Raw genomic sequence first — 12,778 nt, 5'->3', positions numbered from 1 at the left:
GATAAATTAGTGAAGGCATCAGAGGATCAAGTAGGTAAAAAGGCGAGGGCTTGTAGAATCCTTGGGTAACAGGAGAGAGATTGAATTTAATAGATGAAAGGAGAAAATATAAAAAATGCAGTAAATGAAGCAGACAAAAGAAATACAAACGTCTCAAAAAGTGATCGACATGAAGTGCAAAATGTCTAAGCAGGAATGGCTAAAGGACAAATCCAAGGATGTAGAGGCTTATATCGGTAGGGGTAGAAAAATTAGAGAGACCTGTATGAGTATAAAGTGCTCAGATGGCATACCAGTCATAAGCAAAGGTGGAAAAGTGGAAAGGTGGAAGGAGTATATAGAGGGTTTACACAAGGGTGGTGCACTTGAGGACATTATTGTGGAAATTGAAGAGGATGTGGATGAAGATGAAATGGGAGAGTTTATACTGCATGAAGAATTTAACAAAGCATTGAAATGCTCAAGTCGAAACAAGACCCTGGGAGTAGACAACATTCCATTAGAACTAATGATAGCCTTGGGAGAGCCAGTCATGACAAAACTCTACCACCTGGTGAGCAAAGTGGGTAAGACAGGTGGAATACCCTCATACTACAAGAAGAATGCAATAATTCCAACCCCCATTCCCTCCCCCCCCCCCCCCCCCCCCAAAAAAAAAAGCAAAAATTGTCAGGTGAGGCTTATCTTAGGAAATTCATTAAGAAAAGGCAAACCTATATTTCTAGTATTTGTAGACTTGGAAAAAGCTTTTGACAGTGTTGACTGGAATACTCTCTTTCAAATTCTGAAGGTGGCAGCAGGGGCGAATTAAGGGAGCAAAAGGCTATTTACTACAATTTGTTCAGAAACCAGATGGCTGTTATAAGAGTCGAGGGGCACAAACGAGAAGCAGTGGTTGAGAAGGAAGTGAGACAGGGTTTGTAACCTATCTCTGATGTTATTCAATGTGTATATTGAGCAAGCAGTAAAGGAAACAAAAGGAAAATTTGGAGTAGGACTTAAAATCCATGGAAAAGAAATAAAAGCTTTGAGGTTTGTGGAAGACATTGTAATTCTGTCAGAGACGGCAAAGGACTCGAAAGAGCACTTGAATGGAATGGACAGTGTCTTAAAAGGAGGATATAAGATGAACATCAACAAAAGCAAAACGAGGATAATGGAATGTAGTCAAATTAAATCGGGTGATGCTGAGGGAATTAGATTAGGAAATGAGACACTTAAAGTAGTAAAGGAGTTTTGCTATTTGGGGAGCAAAATAACTGATGATGGTCGAAGTACAGAAGATATAAAATGTAGACTGGCAATGGCAAGGAAAGCGTTTCTGAAGAAGAGAAATTTGTTAACATCGAGTATAGATTTAATGGTCAGGAAGTTGTTTTTGAAAGTATTTGTATGGAGTGTAGCCATGTATGGAAATGACACATGGACAATAACTAGTTTGGACAAGAAGAGAATAGAAGCTTTCGAAATGTGGTGCTACAGAAGAATGCTGAAGATTAGATAGTAGATCATGTAACTAATGAGGTGGTACTGAATAGAATTGGGGAGAAAAGGAATTTGTGGCCCAACATGACTAGAAGAAGAAGGGATTGGTTGGTAGGCCAAGTTCTGATTCATAAAAGGAACACCAGTTTAGTGCCAGAGGGTAAAAATCATAGAGGGAGACCAGAGATGAATACAGTAAGCAGATTCAGAAGGATGTAGCTCGCTGTAGTTACAGAGACGAAAAAGCTTGCAGAGGATAGAGTAGCATGGAGAGCTGCATCAAACCAGTCTCTAGACTGAACCGCACAACAAACAGTGTCTGCAAGGTCATTAATATATGCAACGTGAACTGCATGGGTCCCTACACACTTCCCCGGGGCACACTCAAAGTTAATTCTACATCTGTTGATGGCTCTCCTTCCAAGATAACATGTTGTGTCCTCCGTACCAAAAAAGGCCTCAATCCAGTCACAAATTTCACTTGATTATGCTAGTACTTCTGATAATAAGTGTAATTGTGGTTCTGAGTCAAATGCTTTTCTGAAATCAAGAAATACAGCATCTACCTAATTGCCTTGATCCAAAGCTTTCAGTATGTCATGTAAGAAGAGTGCTAGTTGGATTTCACATGATCAATGTTTTCAAAATTCATGCTGGCCGGCGTTGACGAGGTCATTCTGTTCAAGATATGTTTGAGCTCAGAATATGTTCTAAGATTATATAACAAGTTTATATCGTGGATATTGGACAGTAGTTTTATGGATCACTTCTAGTTCCCTTTTTGTAGATGGATGTGACCTGTGTTATTTTCCAGAAACTGGGTATGGTTTTTTGTTTAAGGGATCTACGATAGAATAGTTAGAAGAGAGACTAGCTCAGCCGCAAATTCAGTATAGAATCTGACAGGGATTCCATCAGTGCTTGGAGATTTGTTCAGCTTTAATGATTTCAGCTGCTTCTCAACACCACTGATACTAATACTTATTTTTTTCATCTTTCCAGTAGTGTGTGGATTAAATTGGGGCAATTCTCCTGCATTTTTCATTGTAAAACAACATTTGAAAATTGAGTTAAGCATTTCAGCTTTGCTCTGATACCTTCAATTTCAGTTTCTGTCTCATTTGCTTGGGACTGAATACTAACTTTGGTTCCATTAACAGCCTTTACATATGACCAGAATTCATTTGGATTCTGTGAATGATCACTTGACAGTATTCTGCTACAGTAGTCACTGAATGCATCACACATTGCTCTCTTGATAGCCAAACACATTTCATTCAGCATCCCTCCCTCTATAGCCCTAGGCTTTGTTTTACACCTATTATGCTGTAATCTCAGTTTCTTAATCCCTGTTTGTTTAGAAATTTCTTTACTGTGGTGTATACTATGGAGGTTTGCGACCACTATGAACTGTTCTATGGGTACGTATCTATCCACTGCATCACCAACTATTTTAAACTTATGCCTGAGTTCCTCTAAATGCTCCTGCCCTGTGCTGAAATATTGAATTTCCTACCATATTTTTATCTAGTTTACTGAATATATACATCTTTCTTCTTGTTTTAGTTGTACTTTGGTAATCATTGTTGCCACATCCGCATCATAGTCACCGATACCAGTTTTGATGTGGACATTCTGAAAGAGGAGAGGTCTATTTCTTGCCATTAGATCAGAAATATTTCCATCGTGAGTGGGGTTCCTAACTATCTTTTCTATGTAGTTTTCAGAGAAGGCATTTAGTAAAGTTTCACAGGATGTCTTATCACACCCACCACTAACAAAACTGTTAATTTTCCCAGTTCATTGTTGGATAATTAGTCTCCACTGGTAATTACAGTGTGGTTGGGGAACTTTCGTACAAGTGAAGTGAAGTTTTCTCTTTAAGTTTTCGGTTACATCAGGAGATGAGTCTGGGGGGTGATAGGAGGGTCCAGTTATCATACCCAGTCCTGATACTGAGTCTTGCCCAAACAATCTCATATGCAGCTTCAATTTCTACCTCGGTGGATTTGGCAGTTTGTTGTCAACTGTGACAAAAACACTATCTCCATTTCCCATTTGTCTATCCTTTCGATGTACACTTAAATTTTCCCAAAAAATCTCACTGCTATCAATTTCGGGTTTCAGCCAGCTTTCTGTACCTAATATTATGTGAGCTTCACTGCTTTTCATGAGAGCTTCAAACTCTGGCATTTAATTGTGAATTCTTCAGTAGTTCATTTCGATTTTAATAGTCTCGCTTATGGGAGGTATTTCTTTCAGTCTTACACTGATACTTCTGGGTTTCCTACAGCTATTGTTATCTGGATTGGATGGTGAGTTGCCTGATCTAAGAAACCCTTGTGTGCACCCCACACACAGTCAGCTACCTGAGTAGCAGCCTCTGATGTGCAGTGTGCATTTGACCTATTTTGAGGGGACTGTACAATTCTCAACACTATGACGCAAGTCCAAGAAGTCACAGCCTAGCTTTTCACAGAACCTTCAGTCTCTCTGGTTCAGTCCTTCCACTCAACTCAGAACCAAAGGGCCACAACTAGTTCTGGCAACAATGCTGTTGATTATGAGCTTCATTGAAACTCGATACACAAGGCTGCGCTTTTCAACCTTCTTTGCCAGTCGCTGGAATGATCCAAGAATGACCTCAGAACCCAGATGACAGGCATCATTTGTTCCAACGTGTGCCACAGTCTGCAGTTGCTTGAATTTCCATCAATGGCTGCTGTTCAGCATGTTGAATCAGGGCCTCAGGCATGCAGACGGAGTGCAACTTGTGTCCTTTCCTGTCCCTCGCTGCCATTAATCTGGTATTTTTATTTCTTGTCCTTCTCATGCTATAGAATTAAAGATTACTCAAAACAGTGTTGCGATTTTTGCTTTGGGCCACAAAAAGTTTCTAGTTTGTGGTACTTTGTCATTTAAATATTTCATTATGTGGCTGTGAAATTGATAATTGAAACTTGAAGTGGAAAGATCTTTCAGGACCACTTTCTTGGTCTCAAATACAGTGGTGTGATGGGCTGGACTTTATCATATTATTTGGGATGTTTGCTATAGTGACAAACTGAACTATAGTGTGGCACAAGTCTGGATTATGTTGAAAGGAGGTAGTTTGGGTGGGAGTCAGCAAAGCTACAAATCTTTTGATGGGATAATAACTATATTATTTTTATGGCATCCATTTTATGCACAGTGAATTTCAGTGAGTTGTTCAGGTCACTGTAATGTCAGTTAGAGCAGATGAGTGGTGTTGGCAGATTCTACATTCACTTAGCTTAATATATGAGAATGAGCATGTACTTCGTAGACCTAAAAGAGAGTTAAGAGTCAGGGTGAAATAAACTTTATTGCATTAGCAGTGTTACTTTATTTCAAAATATTTTACTTCTGTTCCAGATTTTTATGTGATAGATTGCTTTTCACACACTAGTATTGTGATAGTTACGTGTAGCTAATTGTTTAAGTGTCAGAATACAAATCCAAGGTATGAGATTCGGTCATCAGTTGGCCCTGTTCTTGCACTACTCCCTCCTGTTTCTACATATTGCTTTTTTCCCCTCTGGCAATGACTTTCATATGTGAAAATGCTGAGTTTTATTTTGTTTAAAGTCCACATTAAACTGTAGGTCTCTCTTTAACTGGCTGAGTGAGTCAGTTTTAAGGTAGAAATATGGCTACATCATACCACATAGCCTACAGTAGGACCATGCCTGGTGAAGCACTGGGGTTTTCAGGCTAGCTTTTGCCTGGAAGACAGCCTTCCCTTACTAGTGTTAATGACTGTTTCAAAGTTGTTGGTTCCCAGTATACCAATGTGAAGAACAGGCAGTAAAGGGTGGTGCAAGAAGAACACATGGATTTCAAATTAGTATAATTGGCTGTATTTCGCTCACATACAGTATGTTTTCACATCTCTACAGTTGTAATGTACCCAATGTACAAATTGTCACTTTTTCACATTTCAAAGATAATGCCAAGCTGATAGAGACCTTCTTCCTGAATACATGTTAATAGTCTTTCTTCAAAGTTCACCATCACTTTCATCAATAAATCATGTGAAACAGCAGTAATTTTTTGATGTATTGCAACTTTCAGGTCATTGCATGTTTGAGGTTTGTTGCAGTACACTTTACTTTTTAGGTAACCACATAAGAAGAAGCCACAAACCGGCAAATCTGGTATGTGTGCTGGCCAGTGGACATTGCCTAAACATGAGATCATGTGTTGGGGAAACATTTCTCGAACAGCTGCCATCGAATAATTAACCATGTGAGCTGTGGCGCCGTCTTTTGGGAACCACATGTCTACTATGTTTATCTCTATATAGTGTCCAGTTGTGGCCACACAAAAATGTGTAGCATTGCAACATAAGGTGCAGCACTATCACACTAACACTCCCTCCTTCAAAAACATAACACTCAACAATTCCCACTTTGGACACTCCACACCAGACTGTCACTTTTGCAGTGTGCAGCATTTTTCACTGCACTTGTTGTGGGTTGTCTGCTGCCCAATAGTGACAGTTTTGTTTGTTTACATAACCACATACGTGAAGGTGCGTCACCATTGCTCATCATCAGCAGTAAGAACAAGCATTCTCTCACAAAACTGTCTCTGTTCATCATAATCACAGTCATGAATCTTCTGTATGATCATAATTTTGTAAGGATGAAAATGTAACTCATCCTTCAGGATGTGCTGCACTGAGCGACGAGGCGAGCCCAGAGTTGGAGCTCACTGCATAGTGGACCAGCAAGGACTTTACTCTATCAACATTTTCTTGCATTCAAACCATGTGAGGATGTCTGCTTCATTACTGATCCAGCTGTGTGAAAAGAGGCAAGCCAATGCAGTATTGTGTTGCAATCAAGTATTGAATCATTTCACGGAACATGTAAAGTGCGTAAGGAAAAGCCATTGAACTGTGATTGTAGACTCATTACTTTTGAAGACATGTTCAACAGCAAAGAGGTGGTGGTGAACTCTTCATTACGCCACTGTTACTGAAACTGGGCACTGTAACCTACAAAATAAGACGTCGCCCACCCTGCCATTCCACTCCCACCACTGGTACTACGCGATACAAATTCGTGCATTCTTTTTGTGCGACTGTGTATTTATTTGTAGTATGAGATATGCTGGAGAGGACATAGACTTACTAATTTTAAGTTCTCTTTTGTATAGTAATATTAATTTTTTTATGGAATCATTTTTGCCAGAACATTCACTCTTAAGAAGAGTTACTGCACATAGGCTAAGGGAAGTAGCTGTACCATTGCCTTGGTCAATGCTGACAACGTTTTTGGTGCAGCCAATGTAGTAACACATATTTAACAGATATGATAGTGTTTCCAGTATGTCTGTGTACTCTTAAATGAAAGCGAACGTAATACGAAAAAATAACAGAAGTGTTGCATGTAATTGAGTTTGAAATAGTTTAAATTTATTAATATGTATAATAAAGTCACTATTTACCCACAATATTGAAAACTAATGTTGGTAGGGAACAGAAGCAAATGAATATTGATATGAAATAAAGTCTTTCGACTTTTATCACAGCATCTACTACCATCAGCCACCACATAATAATAAGAGGAATGTTTACTATTAGTTGGCAGTTTTTATCAGTGACACAGGAAACATACAACAAATGTCGTAAAGAACATGGTTATATAATATGATATCAGTGGTGATTTTTTCAAACAGGGTAAACTGCAGATCAGTCTGTCACCGTAACTAGTGAATTGGTTTTCACATTTATTGGCTTTGCCAACTAACAACCTAACTGTAAAGGTATTCACCAAGAGATGACTTTGCCACATTCGTTTACATTACGTCACAGGTCAAAGCCAGTGCCTCTTATTAGATAATCCTCTTGACCCTTGTGGCTATTCTTAGTAAACAGTTAATAATTTCTTCTCATTGCAGTCTGAGCTCAGCCTACATTAATTGAGCTTTTCTCAGGGGTCTGAAGGTTAGGTTGACCCAGATCTCGATTCCTCACATTTCTCAGCTAACCTCTTCACAATATAACAGCAGTATCCCACATCCTTGACAATTTGCTGTGTGTACTCATATCACAGCCTGCTCCTAATATTATATCAACCATTCCTTCAACTACTATTCTGTCTATCCATCCGATCTTTAGGTATCCTGTAAAACTATATATCAAAGGCTTATAATTATTTCATTTATGAATTTCTCACTGTTCATGTTTTAAACCCATTCAGAACTATGTCCCTAACATAATGTTTCAAACCATTTGTTGATGATGTTTCTGAATGGTATGAAGATATACAAGGGAGACATGATGAAAATGAATGACGGTAAGTGATCACTGAAGAAATAAAGTCCTTGGAACTTAATGAGGTGAAGGAGTTGACTGAGTGCAGAGAAGAAACCAGTTGATAACAAATGGGTCTTCAAAGTTAAACATAATCAAGATGGAGATATCAGGTAGGCTTGTAATCAGAGGCTGTCCTGAGAGAGAGGGTTATGATTATGATGAAATGTGTGTGCCTATTTCACATTTGGCTGCATTAGAACACTGGTGTTAATCATTGTTGAAGAGGATCTATATATACACCAAATGGATGTCAAAAATGCTGTTCTGTATGTGGAACTAAATAAAGATCCACAAGGCGTCACAGATAAAAAAAAATTTAAAAAAATAAGTCTTCACACATTCAAAAAGGCCATATATGGTTGAAACAGGTTCTTCATGCATGGAATGCAACATTTGGTAATTTTGTCAAGAGGATTGAACTGTTTGTATATATACAGCTTGGAAGATGTATGAGTGCAGCTTCTATTATATGTATGTGCCATTATAATTGATTAGATCAGATTCAGTTTTCATTCCATAGACCCAAAAAAATGAGATTATTCTCATGGGATGTGGAACATTGCGGTGGCCCAGTGTAATGTTAAGCGTTTTCGTGGACTTACTTGTTGAAGAATGATGGTTCTACTTTTTCTTGCAGCGCCGATGTCTTCTGCTAGGGCACGGATGCTTCTCCGAAGATTTCACTGCTAGGAAGGGGAAATTTTCACTCTCTTGCTCTCTCTCTTGTTCTTTAAAAAATGCGCTACTCTTGGAATATTCTTCAATGCACCAGAACATATTTATTTCCACTTTGTGCAAAAAACAACTAAACTTTATAATGTAAGCCCACACATCACTGGGCACCCTGAATCAGTTAATTACCCATTTTTGAACACAATTAATGCATAAGCTTTTATCGTGGCTGACAACCCACGTCCAGTCCATGTACTCTCAACAGCAGTTCAATGTCTAATGAACAGTCACCATCTCGAGTCACTCCATTTGTTTTTCAATGATACAAAGCTAGATTACTATTTGCAGCCAGCCATGAAGCTTCCGGGCCGTATTGAATTAGTCTTGGCAGGTCGCGCGGAACACTTAGCCAGCCCCGATGAATTATCTCCCTTCCAGTTTCGCCTGCACAAACAATAAATGGGTGTAGTATCTCATGCTCATCCTTACGCCCTGCTTTAAAATAACGTGTGTTTGAAACAGCTGGAATACAAGTGTCTCCAGGCTTTTGTAAAATTCTGGGGGCACTACAACATGTCAGAAAGTATAACATAAAAACATAAAACTTTTGAATATAATACTTACTATCCTGATCGTTTGTCAGGAGATTGTCAAAATAGGTGAATACTATGTGGTATACTGGAACAGCTAATATTTACAGAGTAAATATGCTGTCAGAACAAAACATTGTTATGCATTATTAATAAATCTATCATACACAAAATACCTGTTGTGATGAAGTGCTGTCGTAACTGAAATTTTTAGTTAAGCTGGCTTAACAGTCTCTGTTAAGGTATTCATCTATAGAGTAGGGGGAGTTGCCTATCAAAATATCTTTCAGACTCTGTTTAAACCATGCTTTATCTGAAACCAAGTTTTTAATGGTTGCCGGCAATTTATTAAAAATGTGTGTTCCTGAATATTGGGCTCCTTTTTGGACCAGGGCAAGTGATTTTAGGTCTTTATGTACATTGTTCTTATTCTTAGTATTAACACTATGTATTGAGGTATTGGTTGGAAATAGAGATATATTACTTTGCAACAAATTTCATTATGGAATAAATATACTGAGACACAGTGGTTAGATACAGAGTTCCTTGAACAGGTCTCTGTATGATGATCTTGAATTTACACCACAAATTATTTTTATCACATGCTTTTGCACTATAAAAACTTTTGCTTGGTTTGATGAGTTACCCCAGAATATGATCCTGTACAACATAATAGAATGAAAGTAAGCAAAGTATTCAAGGTTTTTTTTTATATATTTATGTCTCCTACATGTGACATCATTCTCACTACAAATACGGACTTGTTTAGGTGCTTAAGCAATTATGTAATATGCCCTTCCCCAACTGAATTTATTATCGTGTTGTAATCCTAGAAATTTAACATTTTGAGCCTCTTTGATCTGCACATCTTATGTTATACACATGCTGGAAGGAAATCTCTTACAGATTGTGAACTGCATATAATGGGTCTTTTCAAAGTGTAATGACAGTGAATTATCTTCAAACCATCTAATAATGTCAGTGAAAATTTGATTAGCAGCTGTTCCTTATTTCAATGTTAGTATCATCTGCAAGTAACTCTGATGAGAGAAACAAGATTAAAAATGATCTGGAAAATCAGTTTTCTATGTGAGATAAGAGGTAACTTAAATCATTTATGTAGTTTATTGTTGGTTGTGAAGTGTTAAAAGTTTCTTGAGCTCATTCAGAAATCAATAAATTTTATCAGAAGTTCATCATATAAATCATTATTACTAAAAGTAAAAAGGTAATTGTGTGCTGGAGAGCTGCCTGCAGCTTTCTAAATTTATCAGTGTCTGTATTGAGTAGTGTAAAATTTCTTATTTGTTACATAAGGAAAATACATGCCTGCAATTTTTATATTTTCACATTTTTTGGGAGCACTTTCTAAATTTGTGATCACGTTAGAGGAAATATCAGTTGAACAGCAACTTTTGGTTCACTTCTCCTAATTAGATCAGATCAGATTAGATTAGATTAATACTTGTTCCATAGATCATGAATACGACACTTCGTAATGATGTGGAACGTGTCAGGTTAAAGAAATATGTCTGTACAAGATATTACATTACACAAAATATTGCATGACACTAATGCTTAAGTTAGTTTTTTTTCCCTCCCTTAATTTATATCTAAAAATTCAGCCAATGAGTAGGAGTTGTCATCTAGAAATTCTTTTAATTTATTTTTAAATGTTGGTTGACTATCTGTCAGGCTTTTGATGCTGTTTGGTAGGTGACCAAAGACTTTTGTGGCAGCATAATTTACCCCCTTCTGTGCCAAAGTCAGATTTAACCCTGCATAGTGAAGATCATCCTTTCTCCTGGTGTTATAGCTATGCACACTGCTATTACTCTTGAACTGGGCTGGATTATTAACAACAAATTTCATAAGTGAATATATATACTGTGAGGTTACTGTGAGGATCCCTAGATCCTTAAATAGATGTCTGCAGGATGACCGTGGGTGGACTCCAGCAATTATTCTGATAATCATCAATAGGTAACTGTTTTGCCCAGCCATCTTTTTGAGAAGCTTCTACCACTGTGTTCTACAGGGGACTTTCACTGCAAACAAACCTAGAGCAGTACTATTGTTAGCAAGTTCATAAATTTGCTTGTGTTACATTATCAAACAGGTGTGATTATAAATATACAAAAGTGAAGAGAGAAATTAGAAAAATAAGCTTTGAGATTTTGCACTCTCTTGTCAGGAAGCAGTATGAACAATATTCATCTGTTTGTACCTTATATTTGCAGTGCAATTATTATTCTTTTCAGACTGATGACATCCCTCCACCAAAGGCTGATTTCTCTGCGCCTCCTCCATATGATGCAGGAGCAAAGCTACCTACATATGAAGAAGTTCAGCGAGAGAAAAGTTTACAGGGGGAATCCAGCAGAGTACCTTTGGCATTTCTTGCTATTGACACTGAAGCAGCTGACAACGAAAATGGGTCAGGTCTTCTTGGAACAGACTTCATGTTTTTCACATCTTTCTTAGGTGAGCTGTACTTTTCATTGATATCTTAGACATAGTGCTTGCATTTTGATTAGTAGTTGGAGACAGCTGTGAAAAGGCTAAATATGTTGACTGCTAACATCATCGGAAGTTACCGTCCTCTTGCTGTGCTCACTTGTGTTATAGTAGTGGATACCATGCTTTTGTCTCTTCATCTGGTTTTGTTCATAAATGATACCACAAATTGCTGAAAGAATTTTCATTAAATAACCTTTTTACCAATAAGGATTCAGCACTGTTAAAGGAGAGTATTTCGATACTGCAGTTCATAATATTATTTGATACTTAGAAGTAAACTATGAATAAGGTAAAATGGATCTTTATATTGCCTTCCAAATATTGTTTGCAGTTTTTGTGTATCTATATTTTCTCAAGCAAATAACGTCAATATTTGGACAATATTCTCCCTGTTTGTCTTCTCGCCCAGAAAATCCATTTTTAAGTTTTCTTTGGTCATTAAGAAACTGTTCTTATTTGTTTCATTATATTCAGGTTTTTGGTGCCGTGGATGGTATCTCATGATGTCACTTTCATCATTTGCTACTGAGCTAAACAAGGTGGCATCTTGTTGACATTTCATCTTGTATGAGCACACCTCCCTTTGATGACGATGTTGCCTTCCATACTGTTCTAGAAAGCAAACATTACCAGTTCCACTCTCAGCTAGTCAGTCTTCAGAGTAGCTTCAAGTGCATACTTACCATTGCAAAAACAGTGATGACATCCATATCTCTAGTATGAAAATAGTTTTATTTCACACTTTTATTCTAAAAATAAAATAAAACACTGAGCATTCTACTACATTCTACTATAATTTTGGCAGTTGTTTTTCAAAATTTGACTTCCTATATCTTAATCACATTTCCTTATAATTTTAATATTAATGATCAATGATCAATAAAAAGCGTGATAACTCTACTGATATAGATTTGTTTTGACAAAACCTGTTTTATTCATTAACTCAACATGAGATAGCCTAGTTATGTCAATACCATGTCATGTATAACATTAGAGGCAAAATCTGGAAAAGACGGTCACACAAACATTCTACCAACCTACTGTCAGAAGTATAGCAGGCTCACAGAGTCGGGTGTATACAACATGCCGTGTCACACGCACCTACCGCTCGCCATGCTTTTCCAGGCAGTCGGCGGAATATTATAGGTGATTGTCACATAGATTT

At 37.5% G+C, this 12,778-nt stretch overlaps 1 protein-coding gene across 1 annotated transcript in view; it reads left to right on the top strand.

The window, feature by feature from the left end:
• The window catches only part of LOC126282144 (NEDD4 family-interacting protein 1-like), a 55,903-nt gene that overhangs the window by 37,055 nt on the left and 6,070 nt on the right, over window positions 1-12,778 (top strand). The window contains exon 3 of the mRNA XM_049981646.1: window positions 11,355-11,577. Coding sequence (XP_049837603.1) covers window positions 11,355-11,577 — 223 coding nt within the window. The remainder of the gene's footprint in view (window positions 1-11,354; window positions 11,578-12,778) is intronic.

This window comes from Schistocerca gregaria, chromosome 7 (assembly GCF_023897955.1).
Source record: "Schistocerca gregaria isolate iqSchGreg1 chromosome 7, iqSchGreg1.2, whole genome shotgun sequence".
Taxonomy (NCBI): Eukaryota; Metazoa; Arthropoda; class Insecta; order Orthoptera; family Acrididae; genus Schistocerca; species Schistocerca gregaria.
The sequence above is the reverse complement of the archived record's forward strand: the minus strand, read 5'-3'. Positions and strand labels throughout refer to the sequence as shown.